The 26461-nt window shown below is 44.2% G+C and overlaps 1 protein-coding gene across 4 annotated transcripts in view; it reads right to left on the bottom strand.

Moving 5' to 3' along the window:
* ZFAND2A (zinc finger AN1-type containing 2A) overlaps positions 1-26461 on the bottom strand; it is a 573689-nt gene that overhangs the window by 88844 nt on the left and 458384 nt on the right. For all 4 annotated transcript variants that reach the window (XM_044089765.1, XM_044089767.1, XM_044089766.1 and 1 more), the window contains one exon: positions 22932-22998. In XM_044089765.1, the coding sequence (XP_043945700.1) occupies positions 22932-22998 (67 nt within the window). The remainder of the gene's footprint in view (positions 1-22931; positions 22999-26461) is intronic.

Genomic DNA, 26461 nt, shown 5'->3' with positions numbered 1-26461 from the left:
CAACACTGGTTTACTGAAGGATGGTAACGGAGAGATTACATAATTAGCCAGGCTGCCAGGTTCAGGGTTTGGACCTGAGGGTGCAGAATCTGGTTCTCCTGCTGTGACAACAGGGTAGGGGTCTGAGGCAGGTGCCACGGAGCCAGTAGTGACACACTGTGCAAGAGGGGGTACCAGTATTGGCTTGGCCAGTCTGGTGCAATCAATATCATCCTTGGTTTGTCCTGTTTGATCTTTAATAGTACTTTGGAGAGGAGAGACAGAGGAGGAAAGGCAAAAACTGATTTTTCCAGCTGAAGGACAGAGCACCCACTTTCCAAGCTTGTTTGTGGAGAGTCCTTGTGCAGAATTTGTCCAATTGGTAGTTTTGGGGGGAGGCAAACAGGTCTATATCTGGGCTCCCCCATTTGTTTATCAACATGTTGAAAGTCTTTGGTTCCAGTTTCCACTCGTGTGAGTCCATGACGTTTCTGCTTAGTTCGTCTGCCAGTGTATTTAGCTTTCCTGGCAGGAGTTAAGCCTGTAAATGCACTTGGTAGCTCAAGGCTGTGTTCCACAGAGCCATGGTTAGTCTGCAGAGGGGGTAAGAATGGGTATCCCCCTGCTTGTTTATATACCACATAACAGTGGTGTTGTCCATCTTTACCATTAATTGCCCTGGAAGAATGTGGTCCTTGAAGGCTGTCAGAGCATTCTGTACAGCTAACATTTTTTTTTGATTGATATACAGGTGCATTTGACTTGGGTTCCATTTGCCCTGAATGCACTTCCCTGCCAAGTGAGCCCCACCATGCATAGTCTGATGCATCTGTTAGGGTTTGGTCATCAGGGGTAGAGTGAATGGTAGTCCCTTGTTGTGGTGCCAGGCCTCTGCCCACCAAACCGTAGGCAAGGTATGATAGGAATCATTGCTTCTAGATCTGTAGTTTCCTCATATGCAAGACTTGCACATGGAAATAGTACAATGCACGAGGCCATGAACCCCGAAGCTTGCAGTATTTGCTTTGCAGTTAGCAGGGTTTTTGTGGCCATTAGTTTGAAGTAAGTTGTCAAATGAATTTGTTTCTCTGGCGTGAGGAAAGCCATCTGGGAAGTTGTGTTCAAGCTTGTTCTCAGGAATATAATTTGTTGACAGGGTACCAATTGTGATTTCCTTTCATTTAAGGTGTACCGCAGACAAGTTAGCACCTTTTGTACAAATGCCAGATGACTCAAAAGTATGTCCTGGCTTTCTGCCTGACAATCGTCCAGGTATGGGTACATTTGAATATTTCTTTGCATGCAAAATGCAATGACTGGAGCTAGGCACTTTGTGAATACCTGGGGCGCAGTAGATAAGCCAAAGGGCAGTGAATACCCAGGGCGCAGTAGATAAGCCAAAGGGCAGTGCAGAGAAAGTACAGTTTTGTACCTACCATAAATGTAGATGTTAGAGTGTATTCACTGTTGCAGTCATTACACTTGGGTTATCCTGCTGGCAGGCGGCCAGCACTCGGCCCGAGTTCCAAAGTCTTGGTCCGGCGTCGGTTGTACTCGCCTCTTCCCTGACCTCAGTGCGCCAGGGGTATACAAGATGCAACCAACGCCATTTTCTTCAGTTTTTCTTGCCTCAGATGCCCTGAAGTGGATAGGCAATACATATTACTAACAAAGACATACAGTAAATAAAAAACAATACTCTTATTTACAAGCAAATACCCCACATAGGTGGTATATAAGTTGTATAGGATAGAAAGGCATAAATAAATCCCAGCAAAGTAAGTGGGGATAGAGGGTGGGAAACCTGGACTGCAACAGTGAATACACTCTAACATCTACATTTATGGTAGGTACAAAACTGTACTATGTTCATCGTGTTTCACTGTTGCAGTCATTACACTTGGGTTGAATCCCAAAGCGGAGGTTGGGTGGCTGGGTCTAAACAGGATTTGGAGTGGCTATGAGGCCCTGCAGCACTGCAGTGGCGAAGCCTGCTTTGGATTTAGAGTAAAGAGGCAAGTGGTAATGCTTGGTAAAAGTGTGCACTGAACTCCAAGTTGCAGCTCCCAAAATATCCTTGGTTGGTACTCCTCTAAGAAAGGCTGCTGATATGGCAGTTGCCCTGGTAGAGTGTGGCCTAATGTTGTTAGGCACTGTTTTTCCATGTTGTGTGTAGCAGAAACGAATACAGTGTCCTATCCACTTTGAAATAGTCTGCTTTGAGATAGCCTTTCCCTGTGATCCAGTAACATATGCTACAAACAGTTGCTCAGTTTTCCTGAAAGCTTTTGTTTTGTCCAAGTAGTAACGTAACTGCCTGTGTATGTCCAATGAGTGCAGAAGTTTCTAAAATGTTGGCAAGTGAATAGTTTGGTTAAGAGCCACACTGGATACCACCTTTGGCATAAATGTAGGGTTTGTTCTTAAAGAAACCCTGTCTTGATGAAAAATGATGAAAGGTTCCACTGCCATTAATGCCTGTAGCTCTGAGACTCTTCGTGCTGAAGTTATTGCCAGAAGGAGAGCAGTTTTCCATGACAAGAATTTTGATTCTGCTGAATTGGCTGGCTCAAAAGGAGGTAAAGTTAGTTTTTCCAAAATAAAGTTGAGGTCCCAAGTTGGTGTTGGTGCTCTCCAGGGCGATCTTATATTCTTAGCCCCTCTGAGGTACTGTCTTAGTAATGGGTGAGAGAAAATAGGAGGATCCGTGTTGTAATGAGCTGAAATGGCAGAGGCGTGGATCTTAACTGATGAAAGACGGGCCTTTTGTCCAGCATCTCAGTTAAGTATTGTAATATCTGAGGAATATTTGGTACAAGAGAGTCAAAGCCTTGAGCCTTGTTCCAGGTGCAGAATCTCTTCCACTTTTCTGAATAGGATTTCCTGGTGCTGGGCCTCCTGGCCTCCAAAATGACATCCATAACAGCTTTAGACAGAGGTGTGGTCTGCTTGGCTAGGTTATCTGCCATGCAGCTAGATTTAGGGTTTTGAGCTGGCTGTGCAGGATCGGATTGTTCTGCTGAGTCAGAAGATGACGAATTTGAGGCAAAATCCATGCTGGGCCTTGAGTCAAGTTCTTTAAGATGGGGTACCAGTGCTGGCGAGGCCAGTCTGGGGCAATCAGGATAATTTTTCGCCTCTCTTGTCTGGCTTTTAGGATTACCTTTGAGAGGAGAGGTAGTGGTGGGAATGCACAAACTTTTAGGGTTTTCCAGCTGAATGAGAGAGCATCCACTTTCCATGCTTTTATGTGGTAAGCTCTTGTGCAGAATTTCTGTAGACGGCAGTTCAGAGGGGAGGCAAAAAGATCTATGTCTGGGCACCCCCATTTTTGTGTTATCATGCTGAATACTTGTGGATTTAATTTCCACTCGTGAGGATCCATGATGTTTCTGCTTAAGTCGTCTGGCAGAGTATGTTTCTTTCCTGGCAGGAACTGTGCTTGCAGATTAACTTGATAGGTCAGTGCTGTGTTCCACAAGGTCATGGCTTGTCTGCAGAGGGGATAGGAATGTGTGCCCCCTTGCTTGTTTATGTACCACATAACTGTGGTGTTGTCCGTCTTTAGTAATAGTTGTCCTGAATGCAGTAGGTCCTTGAAAGCTGTCAGGGCATGTTGAACAGCTAGCATCTCTTTTTGATTGATGTGAAGATGCATTTGGTCTGCGGCCCACTTGTCCTGAATACATTTTCCTGCCATGTGTGCTCCCCAGGCGTAATCCGATGCATCTGTTAGTGTCTGCCTGGCTGTCAAGTGAAAGGCTGTCCCTTGTTGTGATGACATGCCTGTGCCCACCATCGAAACTCCTGTTGTAGGCAGGGAATGAGTAGTATAATTGCTTCCAAACTGAGACAATGTTGAGTCTAAACACATTTTAGATACCATTGTAACTTCCTCATATGGAGTCTGGCATATGGTATTAGTAGTATGCAGGATGCCATGAACCCCAAGGCCTGCAGAATTTTTCTTGCAGGGAGTTGGGTTTTTGTTGCCATCAACTGAAAGTACTGAGTCAGTTGCCTTTGCTTGTCTGGCGTGAGATAAGCCATCTGGGCAGTTGTATTTAACCTTGCACCCAGGAATATTACCTCTTGTGAGGGCACTAGTTTTGACTTCTTTTCATTGATTGTGTACCCTAGGCCCATTAGTAATCTTTTTACAAACGCCAGGTGCTTTAGTAGAATGTCCTTGCTCTCTGCTTGAACAAGGCAGTCGTCCAAGTACGGATATATTTGAATTCCTTTTTGTCTGCAAAATGCAATTACTGGTGCCAGGCATTTTGTGAAGATCCTGGGCGCAGTAGATAAGCCAAAGGGCAGTGCAGAGAACTGGTAATGCAATGTGCCAACTATGAATCTGAGGTATCTTCTGCAATTTTGTCTGATTGGGACATGCAGGTATGCCTCTGAGGTCCAAAGTGACCACCCAAGCCTTCTTGCCCAGCATGGGAAGAAGTTGCTGTAGCGTCAACATTTTGAATTTCGGAACATCCAGGTAAGTATTTAGAATAGATAAGTCCAGTATGGGTCTCCAGGCTTTCCTTTCTGGGGACCAAGAAAAGTCTTGAGTAAAATCCTTGTCCTTGTTCCTGTTGTGGCACTTTTTGAATAGCTCTCATGTCCATGAGGGCTGTAATTTGTTTTTGTGCCTCTGCCCATTAATTTTTGTGGCAGGTCTGACATTCCTTGATTTTGTGGCAGGTCTGGCATTCCGTTTGATCTTGGTAGAGTGTGAAAGTGGAACCTGCAACCTTGAGACACAATATTCAGTACCCATTTGTCATGGGTAATAATATACCAATTTTGTGAGAAAAGTGCTAGTTTTCCCCCTAAGGGAGCTGACAAAAGGTAAGTGCTTGGCATTTGAAAGGAGAAGTCATTGGGACTGTTTCCTATAAGTTTGTGACTTGTCTTCTCTTCCTTTTGGGGTTGAAGCACCCCACTGTCGTAGTCTGTAAGGTCCTTGGGGCTGAGACCTGCCTCTTGGGCATCTGTATCTGCCTCTTTGTGGTCTGTCTCACACTGGAAAGGACCAATTTCTGCTAAATCTAGGTGGCTATAGCTATAAGAAATCCTTCACTGTTTGCATAGATTTTGCTTTATCCTCCATTTTCTTTAATACTTCTTCTGCTTTAACACCAAACAAGATATCATGCTGTAAAGGAGCATCCAATAATTTTGCCTTAACATGATCAGGTAAACTTTGTTCTTTTAGCCAAGCATGCCTTCAAATCCTTACAGATCCTGTAACTGCGGCTCTGCAAGATGCCTTTAATGAATCAAAACCACATTGCAGAGTATGTTTTCCCACTTGTTCAGCTGCATGCAATAAATCCTGCATTTCCTTATAGTCAGGACCTTCTGAGCTTGTAAGCATTTACTGTTTTAACTGAGACATTAAATATTGTTGGTATTTAAGCATGTGGAATTGGCAATTTAAAGCCCTTACTGCTAAGGTTGCAGAAGTGTAAACTTTCTTCCCCCATCTATCCAATGCTCTGGAATCCCTGTCAGAGGGAACTGGATTTTTAGCAGTGGAAGCCTTTACCCCTTTGGGACCCTGGGAAATAGTTTCTGGGTCAGCAGCAGGGTTTTTATAAAGAAATTTGTGAGAGTCAGGGACTCTGAGACTCTATAGTACCTATCTGGCTTAATTGGAGCTGGGGGTAAAGAATCAGGGGTTAAACTGGATTCAGAGAACACATCATCCACAATATCCAACACAGGCAGAATAGCAAGGGGCCTGTGCTGAGGCAATAAAAGAATCTATGAGCCTTTTCTTGGATTCTGAATAATCCTGGCTCTCCCAATTGAAATGCTCCCTCATGGTATGTAAAGTTTCCCCAAAAGAGTAATCCTCAGGAGGAGAGGCTGAAGGAATAGATTCTTCAGCATTAGAGTCCTCACAGGGGGGTAGAGAGAGTATCCCTGGTCTGAAGAGGAATCAGAGGAAATGGAAACCTGATCAGAGGAATCATAGACTGTGTATCCTGCCTAGGCCTTTTATCAGGAGGGGGATGGGAACCCCTGATCAGAGAAATAAGGTCTTTGGCCATTTTGAGCATCTGTTTCTTAGGCATGGAGGACTGTCCAGGAGAATGCTGTACTTGTTTCTTTGTCTTTAATGGTGCTTTAGACTTGGCTGTTGTTTTGATGGTAAGCTGTGAAGGTCTGAAAACACCCTGAGAAGCCGATGCCTGCTCAGTGGCTCTGGACCCATCTGAGGGATTAGTTTCCATAGGCCCAATACCTTAAGTTTCCAGAGACCTAGTTGTCTCCACGTGGGAGTCGGAGGCGGCCTATGGCTCTGAGGTAGCGGGTGTCAGGGGCTGCGAAAGCACCTCACTGAGAACCAGCGAACCGGCGACTGGCCTAGAAGAGGCTTAGTCATCGGTTTTGGACCTCGGATGCCTGTCTTTATCCTTGTCTTTGCGTTTTCTGTGAATTCTGGTCGGTTGATCCGACTGCATTGTATAATTGAACCTTCGGCCAAAGTAATGCAGAGCAAAATCAGGCAGATGTTTAATAGTGCGTTTGTTAAATCTAGCACAAAACCGACAACTAGTGATGTCGTGGTCTGGGCCTAGGCATGGAATATAGTAAGAATGAAAGTCCTAATGAGGTATTTGCTTCCCACAAGAAATACAATTATTAACTTTTACTGACATCGGTCTGAGGCAAGAAAAAGTTTCCCCAACGGGGTACTTAGCTTTATTGAAGACTTCGGTTCTGAAATTCGAAAATCTCAGGAGTCAGCCAACCGGCACTTGCGAACTGCTTTTGCTTCGGGCACCGCGCAGCAAGAAAGACTGAAGAAAATGGTGTCGGTTGCATCTTATATACCCCTGATGCACTGACGTCAGGGAAGAGGCAACTACAACAGACACCAGACCAAGACTTTGGAACTCGGGCCGCCTGCCAGCAGGATAACCAAAGTGTAACGACTGCAACAGTGAAACACAATGAACATCTGATAGTGCATGCAGCCTGCTTTGAAGCATAGGTATCTTCTGCAAGACTCCCTGATTAATGTGCAGGTAGGCTTCCTTTAAATAGAGTGTTGCCAACCAGGCATCTTTGCCTAGCATAGGAAGCAACTGGTGAAGAGTTAGCATCTTGAATTTTGGAATCATCAAAAAGGTGTTTGAGATAGACAGGTCCAGGATAGGACACCAGGAGTCATCATTTCTGGGTACCAGGAAAAGTAGAGAGAAACCCTGTCCCTTTTCCTCTTCTGGTACAGTTTGAATAGCCTTTATGCTTAAGAGAGAGAGTACTTGCTGTTGAGCCTCTGCCCAGTGATCTGGGGTAAATTTGGCCAACTGTTTGGGGTTGGTAAAGTACAGTTTTGTACCTACCATAAATGTAGATGTCCGATAGGAATGCATCTGCAGTCCTTACAAATGGGTTGTCCTGTCGTCAGGCAGCCCTTCGGTCGGCCGGATTCCAAAGTCTGGGTCTGGCTTCGGCTGGTGTCGCACTTCACCCGACGTCATAGCGGCAGTTTTTCGGGTATAAAGGCATCAGCCGATGCCATTTTCCTCAGTGTTTCTTGCCCCAGATGCCAGGTGCCCTCTTGGATGGCTAAATTTGGATAAATGCCAAAGTTTCCAAATAGTAGAGAGCAAACACATAAAATAAGCATGTATGTACATATATACAAACAAATACACCATAATAGATCCCCCCCAAGCTAGCTGAAGGATGGCAAATACCCTAGGAGTACCTCAGAGGGGAAGGTGGGTGGGTAATCCTGACTGCAGATGCATTCCTATCGGACATCTACATTTATGGTAGGTACAAAACTGTACTATGTCCTTCAAGGATGCATCTGCAGTCCTTACAAATGGGTAGAATACCATAGCTAAACTAGGGGAGGAGGAAAGAGTAGAGATTATGGTGTAGTTAGGATCCCTTGCAAAACAGCAGTGGCAAAACCTGCTCGGGATCTAGAGTATAAGGGTAAATTGTAATGCTTGGCAAATGTATGCACGGAGGTCCAAGTAGCAGCCTCTATAATGTCCTTGGTAGCCACTCCTCGTAAGAAAGCTGTGGTAGTGTCTGTAGCCCTTGTGGAGTGAGGCCTGATGTTCTCTGGAGTTTTCTTTCCATGGTAGGAGTAACAAAATCTAATGCAATTTCCTATCCATTTGGAGATTGTCTGTTTTGAAATTGGTTTTCCTTCCTTTCCTGTTGCATATGCTACCAGAAGCTGGTCAGTTTTTCTATTGGTTTTGGTCCTGTCCAGGTAGTAGTGTAATTGTCTATGTACATCCAAGGTATGCAAGAGTCTTTCTCCCCTGTTCTGTGGGTTGGGGAAGAATGCAGGTAGGTAGGTGGATAGCCTGATTTAAAGAGACTCTGGATACCACCTTAGGCATAAATGTAGGATTTGTTCTCATGGACACTATCTTGATGAAAGATCAGGAAGGGTTGCACTGCCATTAATGCCTGTAGTTCAGAGACCCTTCTTGCTGAAGTTATTGCCAGCAGGAAAGCAGTCTTCCAGGATAAGTATTGTAATTCTGCTGTTGCTGCTGGTTCGAACGGGGGAAGTGTCAATTTTTCTAGCACAAAGTTCAAGTCCCATGCTGGCAATGGAGGTTTCCTGGGAGGTTTCACATTTTTAATTCCTCTCAGAAACTGTCTGAGCAGAGGATGAGAGAAGACAGGAGGATCCAAGCTGTATTCTGCTGAAATAGCTGATGCATGTATCTTGATGGAAGAATAGGACAGGCCTGTATGGAAGAGCTCTGCCAAGTATTCCAGGATGTTGGCTATGTTCACCAGTGTCACATCTTGCCCCTTTACAGTACTCCAAATGAGATATCTTTTCCATTTTGCTGCATAATTCTTTCTTGTTGAAGGTCTACGAGCCTCCAGGATTATGTCTTTAACCCTTTGGGATAAATTTGGGTTAATTGCTGTTATGTAATGTTCCAGGCAGTTAGCTGCAGAGTTTTCAGGTTTGGATGCAGGATGTTGTAGTTGTTCTGTGTTAACAGTAATGGAATCAGGGGTAGTGTCCATATTTGTTCCAGAGACATGCTCCTCAGCAATGGATACCAATGTTGTCTTGGCCAGTCTGGAGCTATCAGAATGATCCTCGGATGTTCCTCTTTGATCTTCAGAAGCACCTTGTGCATCAAAGGAAGTGGTGGGAATGCGTATGCTGTCAGGTTTTTCCAACTGAAAGATAGGGAGTCCACCTTCCAAGCAAGTGGGTGGTACGTCCTTGTGCAGAATTTCTTTAGCTGGTGATTGAGTGGGGATGCAAACAAGTCTATTTGTGGTAATCCCCATTCTCTTGTGATGGCTTTGAAGATGTCCGGATGCAGCATCCATTCGTGGGCATCTGTGGTAGTTCTGCTTAATATGTCTGCTAGAATGTTTTCCTTCCCCGGTACAAAAATTGCTTGTAACTGAATGTTGTAGCTCAGAGCCACATTCCATAGGTCCAGTGCCAGCCGGCATAGAGGATATGAATGTGTGCCTCCCTGTTTGTTGATGTACCACATAACTGTGGTGTTGTCTGTCCTTATCATCAACTGACCTTCTTGGAGAAAAGGTCTGAATGACTGGATTGCCAATTTTACTGCCAGCATTTCCTTTAGATTTATGTGCAGGTGCAGCTGGTCTTGAGTCCATAGGCCTTGAATGCACTTGCCCAGCATGTGTGCCCCCCAACCGAGGTCTGAGGCATCTGTCGTGATGGTTTTGGCTTGGTTGACTGTTGCAGAAGGGCAATCCTGTGTTTGATTGACAGGCCTGAGCCCACCATAGGAACTCTTGCTTCAGGCATGGGATTATTGGAATTTTGGTTTCTAGGCTGTGCTTGTGTTGGGACCACAAATTCTTTAGGTACCACTGTACCTTTCTCATATGCAGTCTGGCATGAGGGACCAGTATTATGCAGGATGCCATGAAACCTAGGACTTGTAGCACTTTTCTTGCAGTTAGATGGTTCTGCTTTGTTAATGCCAAGAAGTAGAGAGGTAGTTGCTCTTTCTTTTCTGCAGTTAGGAATGCCATTTGTTTTGATGTGTCCAGTTCTGCACCCAGAAAGGTTATTCTTTGGGATGGAATCAGCCTTGACTTTTTTATATTGACTGTATATCCCAGGGCTTGCAGCAGGTAAATCACTCTTTGTAAGTCTTCTGTTAGCTTGCTTTTGTTGTCCGCTTGTATCAGGCAATCGTCCAGGTAGGGATAAATTTGAATCCCCTGAAGTCTGCAATGAGCAATTACTGATGCCAGGCATTTCGTGAACACTCTGGGCGCAGTAGATAAGCCAAAGGGCAATGCTGAGAATTGATAATGCTCTGATCCTGCAAGAAATCTGAGGTATCTTCTGCAAATTGGTCGTATGGGGACGTGCAGGTATGCCTCCTTGAGATCTAGAGTTACCAGCCAAGACTCCTTGTCCAGCATGGGAAGAAGCTGCTGTAGGGTCAGCATTTTGAATTTTGGAACAATGAGGAATGTGTTTAAAGCAGACAGGTCTAGAATAGGCCTCCATTTGTTTTCTTTTCTTGGTACCAGGAAGAGTCTGGAGTAAAATCCCTTTCCTTGCTCCATAGATGGTACCTTTTCCACAGCTCTCATTCTTAATAGTTGAGATATTTGCTTTAGAGCTTCTGTCCTTTGAGTAGGTGGTAGGTTTGGCATTCCTCTCTTTCCTGGTAGAGTATGGAAATGGAACTTGTAACCTTGGTCTATAGTTTGCAAAATCCATTTTTCCCTTGTGATGCAATGCCAGTTCTTTGAAAATAAGGTTAACTTTCCGCCTAAGGGTGCTTCTAGTTGTTCCCTGGTAGGCGGAGCCACCGCCAAGTCACTGTGATTGAGTTGTTGTAGTGGTGGTGGCTGTATCCGTGCCTCGCTGGTTGTTACCTTGCCACTGGCGTCCCCTGTAGGCACCCCTGGATTGGTTTCTGCCTCTAGAACGCCTATTCCTGGCTCTTTGTGTCTTAGAGGAGTCCGGAAAGGACCAATTCTTGGAGGGCCAGTTCCTGCTAAACCTTGGAGGTTGAACCTGTAAGAAATCTTTCACTGTTTGTACAGATTTTGCCTTCTCTTCCATCTTTTTTAGTACCTGCTGTGCAGGGGAACCAAATAAATTGACCTTGTCCATGGGTGCATCCAAAAGCTTTGATTTGACATGGTCTGGTAATGCCTGTTCTTTCAACCATGCATGTCTCCTGATAACTGTGCCAGTCATGGCTGATCTAAAGGAAGCCTCCAGTGCATCATAGCCACATTTTAAAGAATGGTTACTAACCTGCTGAATGTTATGTACCATTTCTTGAACATACTTTTTATCTAAAGATTCTTCAGAGGACAGCTTTTTAGTTAACTGGTCAAGCATAAACTCTTGATATTGAATCATATGAAATTGGCAGTTCAAAGCCCTAGCTGACAAAGTAGCAGAGGTGTAAACTTTTTTACCCCATCTCTCTAAGGACCTGGATTCCCTTTCAGAGGGAGGGGTTTTAGTAGAGGTAGCTGCTACAGCTTTAGGGCCCTGGGAGATAGTCTCTGGATCTGCAAAAGGAGCCTTGTATAAATGGTGATGAGTGTCCGGGACCCTGTAGAACCTATCGGGCTTAGCAGGAGCCGGAGGTAATGAATCAGGAGCAGTGCAAGCATCATTAAATGCATCATCTACAACAGAAAGAACTGGAGGTATAGCTAAAGGCCTATGTTGTGGCAAATGTAGAAAGGTTCTAAGCCTTTTTCTGGAGTCTGAGAAATCTTGGCCCTGCCACTGGAATTGTTCCCTCATAGCATGCAAGGTTTCCCCAAAGGAAAATTCCTCAGGCGGAGAGGCTGAAGGGATGGACTCTTCAGCATCAGAGTCTTCGTAAGGAGAAAAAGGAGCCTCAGGAGGGTCTGTATGTTCTGAGTCATCAGAGGAATCATCTGTGGATACTGGCTCAGGGGGCTCTGCTCTAGGCCTCTTTTCTGGAGGAGGGAGAGAGGCCCTGTCTGGATGAGGCTGGGATCCACGAATTAAAGAAATGAGATCCTCAGCCAAAGAAAGCATGTGGGAGCTGGTGCTGGGCCTGTGAGAGGGGGGTTTGGCAGGCACCGATTTTGATGCTTTGGCTGCTTTAGCCCTGGCAAAGGCCTTAATAGACATTGCTGCAGGAGGCCTAGCAGCTCCACGTGCAGGGGTTGAAATATCCAGGGGAATAGTGTCTGATAATTCCTGTGAAACCACAACAGAAGGTTGGATTTCAGTAGCCGATTCTACCAGGTTAGAAGAGGCCTCGGTAGAAGGCATGGGTTCGGCTGAAGAAAGAACCGCTTGCTCGGTTTCGGTCGAAACAGAGACACTCGCGGTTTGCTTAACAGCGGTTTCGGCCGAAACCGCGGACCGCGAGTGTCGGTCCTTTTCTTTGCGTTTTTTGGTAATTTGTGTTGTCGGAGGATCCGACGGCATAATATAGGCAAAATCAGAGCCGAAAATCTGTTCAGCAAACTCCGACCGACGTCTAAGCGTCCGTCGGTTAAAAGAAGCACAGGCTAGACAAGCTGCTACGTCGTGGTCTGGGCCTAAACAATGTATGCAGTAGGAGTGGAAATCTTTATGAGGTATTTGTTTCCCACAAGATAAACAGTTATTCACTTTCTCTGACATCGGCTGAGGCAAGAAAGAGTCCCCAACGGGGTACTTAGCTTTTTAGAAGTCTTCGAAGTAATATTCGGTAGTAGTAATCTCTGGATCTGACCGACCGGCACTTGCGAACAGCTTCTGCTTCGGGCGCCACGCGGCAAGAAAGACTGAGGAAAATGGCATCGGCTGATGCCTTTATACCCGAAAAACTGCCGCTATGATGTCGGGTGAAGTGCGACACCAGCCAAAGCCAGACCCAGACTTTGGAATCCGGCCGACCGAAGGGCTGCCTGACGACAGGACAACCCATTTGTAAGGACTGCAGATGCATCCTTGAAGGACATCATGTGGAAGTGAAATCTGTATCCTTGGGAAAATATATTTAAAACCCATTTGTCCTGGGTAATGAGGTCCCAGTTTTTTTGCCTGCAGAGCAATCTTTCCCCCTAAAGGAGCAGTCAGTTGAGAAGTGCTTGGAAGTTTTAAAGTTAAGTCATTGAGACAGTTTACCATAGGGGGGAGTCCTACTACTCCCTGACTTGGAAGTGGAAGCCCACTACTGCTTAGTCCTGTGCGTACCCTGGGACTGAAGCCTGGGTGTTCTGCTGGGTCTGGGTTTGGACTGAAGGCCTGGAAGAGGCAGGAAAGGACCAATTCTTAGAGGGCCAATGCCTACTAAATCTTGGAGGCTGTACTTGTAGGAAATCTTTAACAGTTAGCAAAGATTTAGCTTTTGTCTCCATCTTTTTAAGAACTTATTCTGCTTTGTTGCCAAACAGGCGGTCCTAATTTAAGGGAGCATCCAGTAATTTAGCTTTAACATGACCTGGCAAGGATTGCTCCTTAAGCCAAGCATGCCTTCTAAGTACAGACCCAGTGACAGCAGCCCTGCAAGATGCCTCTAGTGAATCAAAACCACAATGCAAAGTATCTTTTCCAACTTGTTCAGCAGAATGCATTAAATCCTGTAAATTCTTATTTTCAGCACAGTCAGGAATCAACATCATTTTCTGTTTAAGCAATCCAATAATATGCTGTTAATACTTTGAAATTGGCAGTTTAAGGCCCTAATGGCCAAGGTTGCAGTCAGGACCCCTGTAATATATATCAGGTTTTCTGGGAGCAGGAGGTAAAGACTCAGGGGCCAAGCTAGATTCCGAAAAGGCATCATCAACAATATCTAGTACAGAAGGGACAGCTAAAGGCCTGTGCTGGGGCAGGTGTAAGAAATCCCTAAGCCTCTTTTTAGAATCGGAATAATCCTGGCTTTCTCAATGAAAATGCTCCCTAAGAGTATGCAAGGTTTCACCAAAAGAGAAATCCTTTGGGGGGGAGAAGAGGCAATATAGTCCTCTGCATCAGAATCCTCATAGGTAAATAAGGGTAAAGCCTGGTCATCAGAGGAAACAAATTTCAGAATCCTGGTCAGAAGTATCATAAGCAAATTCAGTCCTAGATCTCAAAGCAAGAAGGTTGGCTTCCCCTGATTAAAGTAATAAGGTCTTCAGCCATTCTTATCATTTGTTTTTTAGGCATAGAGGCCTGACCATGCGGTCTGGGCATCGGTTTTCTAGGCATAGTTCTAGTTTTAGGCCTTGAATAAGAAGATGGCATTGATTTAATACGCAAGTCAATAGGCCTGAATACACCCTCAGAAGCCGGTGCCTGCACAGCAGCTCCAGACCCATCCAAAGCAGAGACATCTGCAGGTTCCACAGTTGAAGCATCTCGCGGCATACCGGACTCCGAATGGGTCTCAGTAGAGGCCTGCGAATCTGAAGTAGTGGGTATCAGTGGCTACGAAAGTGCCCAAGTACCGGTGAACTGGCAACTGGCTTAGAAGCGTCATCGGCAGCTTTGGACCTAGGTGGCTATCTTTGCGTTTTTTTGGAATGTTTGTAGGCGGATGGCTTACCTGGATATCTGGATAATTGAACTAAGTACCAAAACATTTAGAAGTGTAAATATACAGACACCGAATAGCTTGTTGCTTAAATAAGGCACAAAACTGACAACGAGGTACGTTGTGTTCAGGGCCTAGGCAAGGAATACAGTACGAATGGAAATCTTTATGAGGTATTTGCTTTCCACAAGAAATACAATTATTGACTAAGTGACAGAGCAAGAAAATGTTTCCCCAACGGGGTACTTGGCTTTAGTTGAAGACTTCGGTTCTGAAACTCGAAAACGAAAATTTCAGGAGTTGGCTGACCAGCACTTGCTAACTGCTTCTGCTTCAGGCACCGCACGGTAAGAAAGACTGATGTAATGGCGTCGGCTACATGCTTTATAACCCTGACTACCTGACGTCACGGAAGATGAGACAGCAACCGATGCGGGACCAGAGACTTTGCTAATCAGGCTGACGGAGGGCTACTGCAAGCAGATAACCCAAATTCGATGACTGCAACAGTGAAACAAAGAACATCTAAAATGATTACCATTACGCAAAGAGACTCAAACATGTTCAATTTCATGTCAGATTCAAAGTAGACAAGTTTTAAACACACCCAATACAGACAGAATATGGCATTAGCTAGTCATGCTGTCAGGTAAAGAACAAAAGTCTTGCCTTATGCCTTTAAGCAAGTACCTACCTTGTACTTCAAATAAATTGTATTTTTACTGAAAAATGGTTGGCTTTACATCTAACAGGAAATACATTATGTACCATATATCATTCAGTAATATATTTTTACTATTATACAATATTTTACTTAGCGAAGCGAGTCAATTAAATTGTGCTAACAAGAATGCAATTTTCTGGGGAATATTCTACAATTTAATATACAGCAATTATACATAAACAAGATGGCGATCACCCTCTGAGTAAAATGGGGCATACACTAACCAGTATAAATTAGATCTGCTCCTATGGCTGCCTAAAACACTGTAGACCCACAATTCTGAAGCTGGTGATGTGTCATTAAACTCAAAATGTAAAACTGGTCATCAAGCCTGCTTAATGAGTTTCAGTAGCAAGACAGTGATTGCATCTCCTGACGTTTGCCCACTCCACTTGAGCTGATCCACACCATCTTGAATGTCTTCATGCATTCAATCCACTGAAGCAGCCTGTTTCAAAGGTTTATAAGAATGTGGTCTGTGAAAAGTACTGAGACCTAGAAAGAAGCGAGTACCCTTCAGCTTCACCTGGTGACCCCTTCCGTTCTTTACTCTGTTGTTCAGTGTCAGTTCCACCCCTTAAATTTCCCTTGTAATATTTCACTGAGTGTCACTATTTTACCTTTGTGCACAGTGATTCAATTGCTTCAATAATCATAAAACTCCAAGGTCTTTTTCTTGGAAAAGTTGTCAAGGAAGAGCTACTTCACGGCACGGGCTACCATGCCCATAATGCAGCAACTTACATTCACATTCATTAATTTCAATATGTCTTTTTGTCTAGTCTGTTCATCTTTTTAAATCTCTCATACCAAGTTTACTTTTCCATCCTTCATAAACTTCTGCTATTCTGGTGTCTGCTCCAGAAACACTAAGGCCACTGTCACATCTGAGATAAACAGTGAAGAGCACTGGTCTTATCGCAGAGCTGTATAGTACACCAAAGTTGGCCTTCCATCAGAAAGAGTCAGTCAATCTCACCACTCAAGTCCTACTTTATAACATTGCTACCCATTTTTAGGCTTTTGCCACTGCCCATCTTTAGAAGTTGCTCAGTAAAATTCTTCAGTTCAAACAAATGTCTACTACTAACTTTCATTTACTTTTTATGGTATGCCATCATCCTCTCAGTATTTTTCTTATGTTCTCTCTCCACTAGGGCCAGGGTAACTTGGTCTATAGTTTACTGGGTTTCTGCTGCATCCTTTGTGACAATGCACTATCACAGCCTTCCTTTAAATCTCTAGATTTTTCACTTACTGAAGATTGAAAGTACAGTTGTGTATACCTACCATAAATGTAGATGTTCGAGTGTCTTCACTGTTGCAGTCATAACTGTAGGGTACTCCTGCCGGCAGGCAGCCCGAGGTCGGCCAGAATATCAAAGTCTGGGTCCGGCGTCGGCTGTTTCAGCCAGAACCCTGACGTCAGAGCGTATGGGTATAAAGCTGACAGCCGACGCCATCTTCTCCAGCCTTTCTTGCCCCTGATGTCAGAAGCCCCCATAAAACCAAAAAGGTGTCCCTAGGGAAACACAAATACATCAGAAAGGTAGTGGAAAAGGAAACACAGTAAGCAAATAGAAACAAGAGGGGTCTGGAGGGAGGGGGAACACCGACTGCAACAGTGAAGACACTCGAATATCTACATTTATGGTAGGTATACACAACTGTACTATGTTCTTCGTGTTTCACTGTTGCAGTCATAACTGTAGGGTAGAATTCCAAAGCTGAGAATACGGGAGGAGGTTATGAAGTAGAAGGAGCAGCTAGAAGACCCTGCAAAACAGCAGAGGCAAAGCCTGCCCTAGACTTAGAGTACAAATGGAGGTTATAGTGCTTGGAAAAAGTATACACAGAACTCCAAGTGGCAGCCTCCAGAATGTCCTTGGTAGGAACTCCTCTGAGAAAGGCTGCTGAAGTGGCAGCTGCTCTAGTAGAATGAGTCCTGACAGTACCTGGAATCTGTTTTCCATGAAGAGAGTAACAATATCTTATTCCATGAGCAATCCATTTGGAAATAGTTTGCTTAGAAATGGCTTTACCAAGAGAGCTGGAAGCAAAAGAAATAAGCAATTGATCTGATTTTCTGAAACTTTTTGTTTTGTCCAGGTAAAAACGTAGTTGCCTGTGTACGTCCAAAGAGTGCAAAATCTTTTCTCCCTTATTTTGGGGTTTTGGAAAAAAGGTAGGAAGGTGAATGGTCTGATTTAGAGCCACTCTAGAAACAACCTTAGGCATAAACGTAGGATTGGTCCTCAAGGAAACTCGGTCCTGATGGAAAATGAGGTATGGTTCCACGGCCATGAGGGCTTGTAACTCAGACACCCTTCTGGCAGAAGTCAAGCCCAACAAGATAGCCGTCTTCCAGGATAAGAACTTAATGTCCGCAGAGGCAGCAGGCTCAAAAGGAGGCAAGGTAAGCTTTTCCAAGACATAGTTGAGATCCCAAGGAGGGACAGGAGGACTTCTAGGAGGTTTTAAATTCTTAGCTCCTCTCAGAAATTGTCTGACCAACTGGTGGGAAAAAATGAGAGGATCACAATTGAAATGAGCTGAAATAGCAGAAGCATGAATTTTAATGGAAGAAAATGAAAGACCTTTAAGCAAAAGGTCTGAGAGATAAAGTAAAATAGATGAAATATCAGGTATTAGAGGGTCAGAGCCACGATCCTGCATCCAAATACAAAATCTTTTCCATTTAGAAGCATAAGATTTCCTTGTACTAGGACGCCTAGCTTCCAAAAGAACATCCAAAACTTGTTTAGGAAGAGAAGAAGGAATCAATTGCCTTTGATGAGCCAAGCTACTAGACAGAGAGTCTTGATTTGAGAGTGAAATACCTGACCCTGATGCTGGGACAGTAGAGAATGGGTCAGAGGAAGACTCCAAGGAGGGGCCGAGGAAAGGTGCAGAAGAGTAGGGTACCAAAACTGATGAGGCAAATTTGGAGCTATCAAAATGATCAGTCTGGGTTTGTCTAGCTTTATCTTTAGCAATACCCGAGGCAGAAGAGGAAGAGGAGGGAAGGCATATCCCGAAAGATTCCTCCAGCTGAAGGACAGGGCATCCACTTTCCAAGCTGTCTTGTGGAAGGACCTGGTGTAAAAGAGAGGCAACTGATGGTTGAGATGGGAAGCAAACAGATCTATCTGAGGACAGCCCCAAACTGCAGTTATCTTGCTGAATAGGTTGGGGTCCAACATCCACTTGTGTGGATCCAAAATGTTTCTGCTTAAGCTGTCTGCTAAGAGATTTTGTTTTCCTGGAATGAATTGAGCCTGTAGATCCAGATTCAAATTTAGGGCTGTATCCCATAAGGTCATGGCAAGTCTGCAAAGGGGGTAAGAGTGAGAGCCTCCTTGCTTGTTTATGTACCACATGACTGTGGCATTGTCTGTTCGAATTAGCAGAGGTCCTGGCTTCAAGAGAGTCTGGAAGGCTAGAAGAGCATTTTGGACTGCTAACATTTCTTTCAAGTTGATGTGCCATAGAAGGTGTTTGTTTGTCCAAGAACCCTGTTGGCATTTGTCTAGAAAATGAGCTCCCCATGCATAATCCGAGGCGTCCGTGGTTATGATCGGAGTAGGTTGAAGCAGACGAAAGGGCTTGCCTTCGTTTAGAACACACGCCCTGGACCACCAAAGGAATTCCTTCTGGAGGCAGGGAATCAGTGGAATCATTGTATCCAGACTGTGGCAATGTTGAGACCATACACTCTTTAGGTACCATTGAAGTTTCCTCATGTGAAGCCTCGCATTTGGAATCAACAGGATGCAAGAGGCCATGTAGCCCAGAGCCTGCAGGAATTTCCTTGCAGTGAGCTGAGTCAATGCTGCCAAGGTCTTGAAAATTGAAGCCAGCAGTAACTGTTTTTCTGGAGTGAGGAAGGCCTTCTGTAAACTTGTGTCCAAAAAAGCTCCCAAGAAGGTCATTCGTTGAGAAGGAATCAAATGTGACTTTTTTGTGTTCACTGAGAATCCTATTAGAAGGAGAAGGCGTTGAACAAAATGTAGGTGTTGAAGTAGAAGGTCTTTGCTGTCTGCCTGAATTAAACAGTCGTCCAGATAGGGGTAAATCTGAATCCCCTGTAGTCTGCAGTAAGCCACTACTGGAGCCAGGCATTTGGTAAAAACTCTGGGCGCAGTAGATAAGCCAAATGGCAGTACAGAGAATTGGAAGTGTCTTGAGCCTGCCTTGAATCTGAAGTATTTTCTGCAGTGTTGCCTTATGGGGACGTGTAAGTAAGCCTCTTTTAAGTCCAATGTTACCATCCAAGCATCTTGTGAGAGCATTGGAAGAAGTTGTTGAAGTGTAAGCATCTTGAATTTTGGAATTTCCAAAAAGGTGTTTAATGTCGAGAGGTCCAGAATAGGTCTCCAGGAGTTTTGTTTTCTTGGGACCAGAAAAGGTCTTGAGTAAAAACCTTTCCCCACCTCTAGAGATGGAACAGGTTCTAAGGCTCTTAAGGCTAATAAAGCGTCCACTTGATTTAAGGCCTCTGTCCATTGATGTTTTGGCAGATCTGGCCAGCCGGAAGGCCTTGGCAGAGTGTGAAAGTGGAATCTGTAACCTTTCAAAATCACATCTAACACCCATTTGTCCTGGGTAATGCGAGTCCAATTTTGATAAAAAAGAGAAAGTTTTCCTCCGAGAGGGGCATCCAGGGAAGGAGGACCTGAAGCCCAACAGAGGGAGTCATTGAGTCTGCTTTCTTTGGGTTTGAGATCTGTCTTCTCCCCTTCTAGGTGAAGAAGCAGTCCACTGTCTAGATCTGTAAGAGGCCTGAGCCTGCGCCCGACCTCTGGAGCGTCTATATCTTCCCCTTTGAGGCCTGTCAGAGGAGGGAAAAGACCAATTTTTGGAGGGCCAGTTTCTGGAAAATCTAGGAGGCTGTACTTGCAAGAAATCTTTAACAGTCTGCATAGACTTGGCTTTTTCTTCCATCTTTTTAATGACCTCCTCAGCCTTAGACCCAAATAAGACATCCTGCTGAACAGGGGCATCAAGCAATTTTGCCTTAACTTGTTCAGGTAAATTCTGCTCACGAAGCCAAGCATGCCTCCTGATAACAGTACCAGAGGCAGCCGCCCTGCAAGAAGCCTCTAAGGCATCAAAACCACAATGTAAACTATGTTTGCTAACTTGTTCAGTAGCATGCAACACATCCTGTAATTCCTTGTCCTCAGCACATGCAGGAAAGGAAGAAATCTTTTGTTTTAAAACAGATAAAAGAAACTGTTGATACTTAAACATGTGAAACTGGCAATTTAAAGCTCTAATAGAAAGGGTAGCTGAAGTATAAACCTTTTTGCCCCACCTGTCCAAGGCACGAGAATCCTTTTCAGAGGGGAGAGGATTCTTAGAGGAGTCGACCTTAGCAGCCTTGGAACCCTGCAAAATGGTTTCAGGATCAGCAGAAGGGTTCTTGAATAAGAATTGATGGGAATCAGGAATCCTGTAAAATCTATCAGGCTTAGAAGGAGCAGGCGGCATGGAATCAGGATTCAAGTTAGCTTCAGAGAAGGCATCATCCACAATGTCAAGTACAGGAGGAATAGCTAAAGGCCTGTGCTGAGGGAGAAGAAGAAATTCCCTGAGTCTCTTTTTGGAAGCAGAATAGTCCTGACCTTCCCAATGAAAATGCTCCCTCATCTCATGCAGGGTTTCCCCAAAAGAGAAATCTTCAGGGGGAGAGGCAGAGGGAACAGAATCCTCAGCATCTGAATCCTCATATGGAGGAAAAGAGAAATCCTGATCAGAGGAAGAAACAGAAGATACAGAAGCCTGATCAGAGGAATCATAAGGGATATCCTGTCTAGGCCTTTTGTCAGGAGGAGGGTGAGAGCCTCTAATCATAGTTAATAAATCCTCAGCCATCCGAAGTAATTGCTTCTGAGTCTTAGGAGTAGAATCCGAAGAAGCTTGAGCAGAAAGTCTGGGTTTAACAGGAGTCTTTGACTTAGCTTTTGTTTTTGTGGAAATAGTAATGTGTGAAGGCCTGAAGACCCCCTCAGAAGCCGGTACCTGCACAGCGGTTCCGGACCCATCTGAAGGAGCGACATCCGAAGGTCCTGCAGCAGACAAATTACTAGGCCTAGTTGGCTCACCATGTGAGTCCGTGTCGGTCATCGGTTCTGAAGTGGCGGACGACAGGGGCTGCAAAAGCGCCTCACTGACGACCGCCGAACCCGAAGCTGGCTCCAGCTGCAAAGTATCCTGTTTGGACCTCGGAGGCCTGTCCGGTAGTCGATAAGGTATCCGACGACATTCTATAATTAAATCGTCTACCGAAGTAATTCAAGGCCCAATCGTACCTGCGCTTGATAGTGCGAGAATTAAACCTGGCACAGAACCGACAACAAGAAACGGCGTGGTCAGGGCCTAAGCAAGGTAGACAGTAAGAGTGGAAATCTTTATGAGGTATTTGTTTTCCACACGCTACACAATTATTAACTTTTTCTGACATCGGAGGAGCAAGAAAAAAGATTCCCCAATGGGGTACTTAGCTTTGAGAAGAGACGTAGAAAACTTCGGACCGACGACAATCACACCACGCTGTCTTGAAAATGCCAACCAACAACAAGCGAACTGTTTTGCACCGCACGGCAAGAAAGACTGGAGAAGATGGCGTCGGCTGTCAGCTTTATACCCATCCGCTCTGACGTCAGGGTTCTGGCTGAAACAGCCGACGCCGGACCCAGACTTTGATATTCTGGCCGACCTCGGGCTGCCTGCCGGCAGGAGTACCCTACAGTTATGACTGCAACAGTGAAACACGAAGAACATCTGAACATCACCTCTAGAATTTGCAGGACTTCTGTCAAATATTAGTATTCTTAGGGATTATCCCATCCTTTCCTTGTGCATTATCCTTTCAGCTTTGCCATTTCCTCATCCACAATCCAAGCTTAAATGCTTGTCTGCCCACTCCCATCCCTTCCAATTTTTGTTTCTCTTTTCTATGATGGAAGGTAAATAATTTTTTTCCTTTGTTTTGTTCACTACACAGCTGACAAGTGCAGAAGTCACAAATCACAAAAAAATGCCAAGACAATCAGACTGTATGTATTAAGTGCATAGTGACAAGTTTTGCATGACAATGTTTTCATACATACACAGAGAGCAACGAACAGAAATAGATGAACTACTTCAACTTTATCCATACTTGTGCCTATTTTTTGTCATTTTCACCATATACATTTGCCTTAGTTTCCTTTTTAAATCTTTGCTAGCCATTTCTCTCCACCCTTACCTTCACTGCCCACCATACAATATATATATATATATATATATATATATATATATATATATATATATATATATATATATATATATATATATATATATATATATATATATATATATATATATATATATATGTATAGCTGTATATATATATATATATATATATATATATATATATGTACACACACACATACTTTTTTTTTTTTTTGCTTCAGTGCTTTATGATAATGCTGTGCTGCCATTCATTTCCTCATTTCCTCCCACTTCTTGTAAGCCCCTTCCTTTTCCCATACTTCTTCAGGTACAATTTTAGCCTGGGCAACTTGACAGCCTTGCTAAGGTGAACAGAATTGTATTTTGCCACAACACAACAGTTGGCATCCTGGTCAAATAAAAAACAAAGAATAGAGCTGGTCCGTTCAAAAAAGCAGACTGAAAACAATTAGTGGGTCAGAACCTACCAGATTTCCTTGTAGTGCATTAACTGGTGGGATACCACTAGACGAATGTGACATCACTGCTTGTCCCCTGAAACAGGAAAAAAATATAGATTTTATACATATACATTTTATATATATATATATATATATATATATATATATATATATATATATATATATATATATATATATATATACACACACACACACACACATACACACACAAGTATGCTTAACACAATAAGAGCTCTAATAAAGCAAGTGAAACAAGATTTACACTAGCCACCTCTACCCCAATCACTGCCCAGCAATTCACTGCTCTCTGTACTTGAACTCAGTCAACAACAGGCAGCAGAACTTAAACCCTGTGACAAATGCCACACTTCAGAGCAACCAAGGAAGAGGGGAAGTAATATGACAGACATTCCTTGAAAAAATCAAATGCAAATTTTTGACAGATAGAAATTCACATCTGTAGATGCAATCTTCATAGCTAGTATTACAATACTATAATGTAGCAAACAGGTTAGAACAAAGTTACTCCAATGAAAAACGAGCCTTAACAATAATGTAATCAACTAATAAAAAGTATACTTGTATTAAGTAAACATAAAAAGAAGTTATGTACTCACCATAACGTTCCATTTGAGTAGTAGTTCATTTGTCTTCAACCTATGGGTTCACGGATCTGTATCGGATCCGACTTGGCTGCATATCCAGCATCTGATCAGAGCTCAAAGCTCCTCCCCTTACCCATAATGCCCCAGTCTCCTTCCTCCTTTCAGATAGAGTTTGCTGCCCAATCCATTACTCACACCTGATCCAACAGGACCTTGTCACTACCAGAAAAAAATTCTGGAACAAAGAGGACACCTTCTATACTTGTATAGCCAACAAACAACTCAGACAAGGGCCGGGGGAAGGAAGGGGGGATAGTTGAAGACAAATGAAGAACAACTACTCAGACAGAACATTATGGTGAGTACATAATTTCTTTATCTGAAATAGTTGTCTTCATTTGATCTTCAACCTGTGGGACAAGAGTCCCCAGAGCTACTAGACACCTGGGAGGCACGATGGAGCCAAAGGATGCCCTGTTCCTGGATACGATGTCCAACTTATAATGTGAAATGAAGGTATGAGATGAGGACCAGGTAGCTGCAGAAAAAATATCATCCAACGAAACTCTGGACCAAAAAGCTGCAGAAGATCTGGTAAGAATGTGCTTTCACCTGACCTGGTGGGGAAATCCCCGACAGAATACGCCCAAATGATACATTGGGAAATCCAACGGGCAATAGTAATTTTGGAGATTGGTTTCCCTGAAAAGGGTTTGGAGTAAGAAATTAGAAGTTATGTACCTACCATAACGTTCCATGTTAGTTGTCTTCTCTCGCCTTCTTTCTTGCTGGATGGGTTCGGAGCCGATCCTCGGCTCCACTTCACTTGCTTTAGCTTGAGAACTCCTTTTACCAGCTCGAGGCAACCCTATATCCCATGATGCAAGGCGGAACTACCTCAGATCTCGTTTGGTAGCTAACCTACTCTGCTAAGGACTAACCTAACATAATTAGGAAACAAGTTCATAAAAAGAGTCCTCATATGAAGGCTCAGGAGGAAAACAACCTGATAGGAACTCTTCAAGATCTGTCCAGGCCAGGGGGTAGGAGGGAGGGACGCAAGAAAGGCGGCGAGAGAAGACAACTAACATGGAACGTTATGGTAGGTACATAACTTCTAAATGTTAAGTTGTCAATCTCGCCTTCATTCTTGCTGGATGGGACCGCGTCCCTAGCACCTGTATCCCGGGTGGCTCAATGGAACAGACTCTTGAGAACTGTGGAACCAAAACTGGCCCTATCTCTGGAGGCCAAGTCCAACTTGTAATGAGAGACAAAGGTATGAGGCGTGGCCCAAGTAGCTGCTGCACAAATAGTATCAATGGGTAGTCTATCCTGAAAGGCTGCAGAAGTGGATAGACTCCTGGTTGAGTGTGCTTTGGTTTAGAAGATAGCTGCTTGCCTCTGAGAGAGTACACAAAGGAAATGGTGGAAGTCAACCATCTGGATAAGGTCACTTTAGAAACTGGAAGACCTATCCTGTTTTCTGCATAGGAGACAAATAATTGGTCCGATTTTCTGAATTGTTTAGTTCTATGCAAATAGTACCTGAGCTGATGATGGACATCCAAAAAATGAAGCTTCTGTTCAGCTCTGTCGGAATAGTTTGGGAAGAAGACTGGTAGATCTATAGATTGGTTAATATTGGTTTGAGACAACTTTGGGGAGAAAGGAAGGGTTCGTTCTTAATGATACCCTGTCCTTATGAAAAACCAAGTAAGGGGAACGAATGCAGAGAGCTTGAATCTGAAACCCTTCTTGCTGAAGTGACAGCCAGTAAGAATATAGTTTTCCAGGTCAATAACTTCAAAGAACATGAAGCAGACGGTTCGAAGGGAGGTAGTATCAAGGATGCCAACATTAAGTTTAGATCCCATTGTGGAGGAGGATGCTTTATAGGTGGGTTTAGGAGAAAAACTCCTCTCAGAAAGGCCTTGCATAATCTATGAGACATAATGTTATTGTCATGCAAGCCAACATGATACTTGGAAATAGCAGCCAGTTGTACTTTAACTGTAGATGACGAGGATCCTGAATGAAAAACCTCCGCCAGGAAATCTAAAACAGAATGTACAGGAGCAGTAAAGGGATCAATATTCCTGGAATTTGCCCAAATAGAAAAATGTCGCCACTTGCTAGCATAAACAGTCCTAGTGGACGACTTTAAGGAAGACACTAAGATGTCTCTGACTGAGTCAGAGATCATCGGAAGCCTGGCTAGGGAAGGAAGTGGAGCAACCAAGCAGTGAGGTTGAGAGAATGAATGGCCCGGTGCTGCTGACCCGACTGGTGGATCAAGAGATCCGGAACTGGGTCCAGATGCCAGGGCTGCACCAGAAGGTGACGATGCAGAGACGGAAACCAAATTTGTCGAGGCCAATAAGGGGCAATGAGAATCAACTTGGCTCTCAAAACGGTGGCTTTCTGAATGACTTGTGGAATCAAGGGAAAAGGAGGAAAAGCGTACAGAAGTCCCCGGGGCCAATCTTGGGTTAGAGAGTCTCTCAGGGGTTGGCCTGGAAGGAGAAAGAGGGTGAAAAAATCGGGGCACTTGTTGTTTTGAGGAGTAGCAAAAAGATCGCAACAAGGAGTGCCCCACTTCAGAAAAATCTGATCTACTACAGATTGATTGAGAGACCACTCGTGAGGCATCAGAATGGATCTGCTCAGTCTGTCCGCCAAGAGGTTGGACCTGCCGAGGATGTGCGTTGCTATCAGAAACCGATGAGAGGAGATTGCCCATTGCCAAAGTCTGAGAGCTTCTCGACACAACAGATAGGACCTGGTCCCGCCCTGCTTGTTGATGTACCAGACCACGGACATGTTGTCCGTTTGTACTGCAATAGTCCCTGTGGGAAGAAAGTCGCTGAGGGCCTGCAACGTTAAAAGCACCGCTCTCATCTCCAGGACATTTATGTGCAGATGGTATTC

The sequence above is a fragment of the Protopterus annectens genome, chromosome 12.part0 (genome assembly GCF_019279795.1).
Source record: "Protopterus annectens isolate FY-2018-M chromosome 12.part0, PAN1.0, whole genome shotgun sequence".
Lineage (NCBI taxonomy): Eukaryota > Metazoa > Chordata > Ceratodontiformes > Protopteridae > Protopterus > Protopterus annectens.
This window is presented reverse-complemented; position numbering and strand designations above follow the sequence as displayed.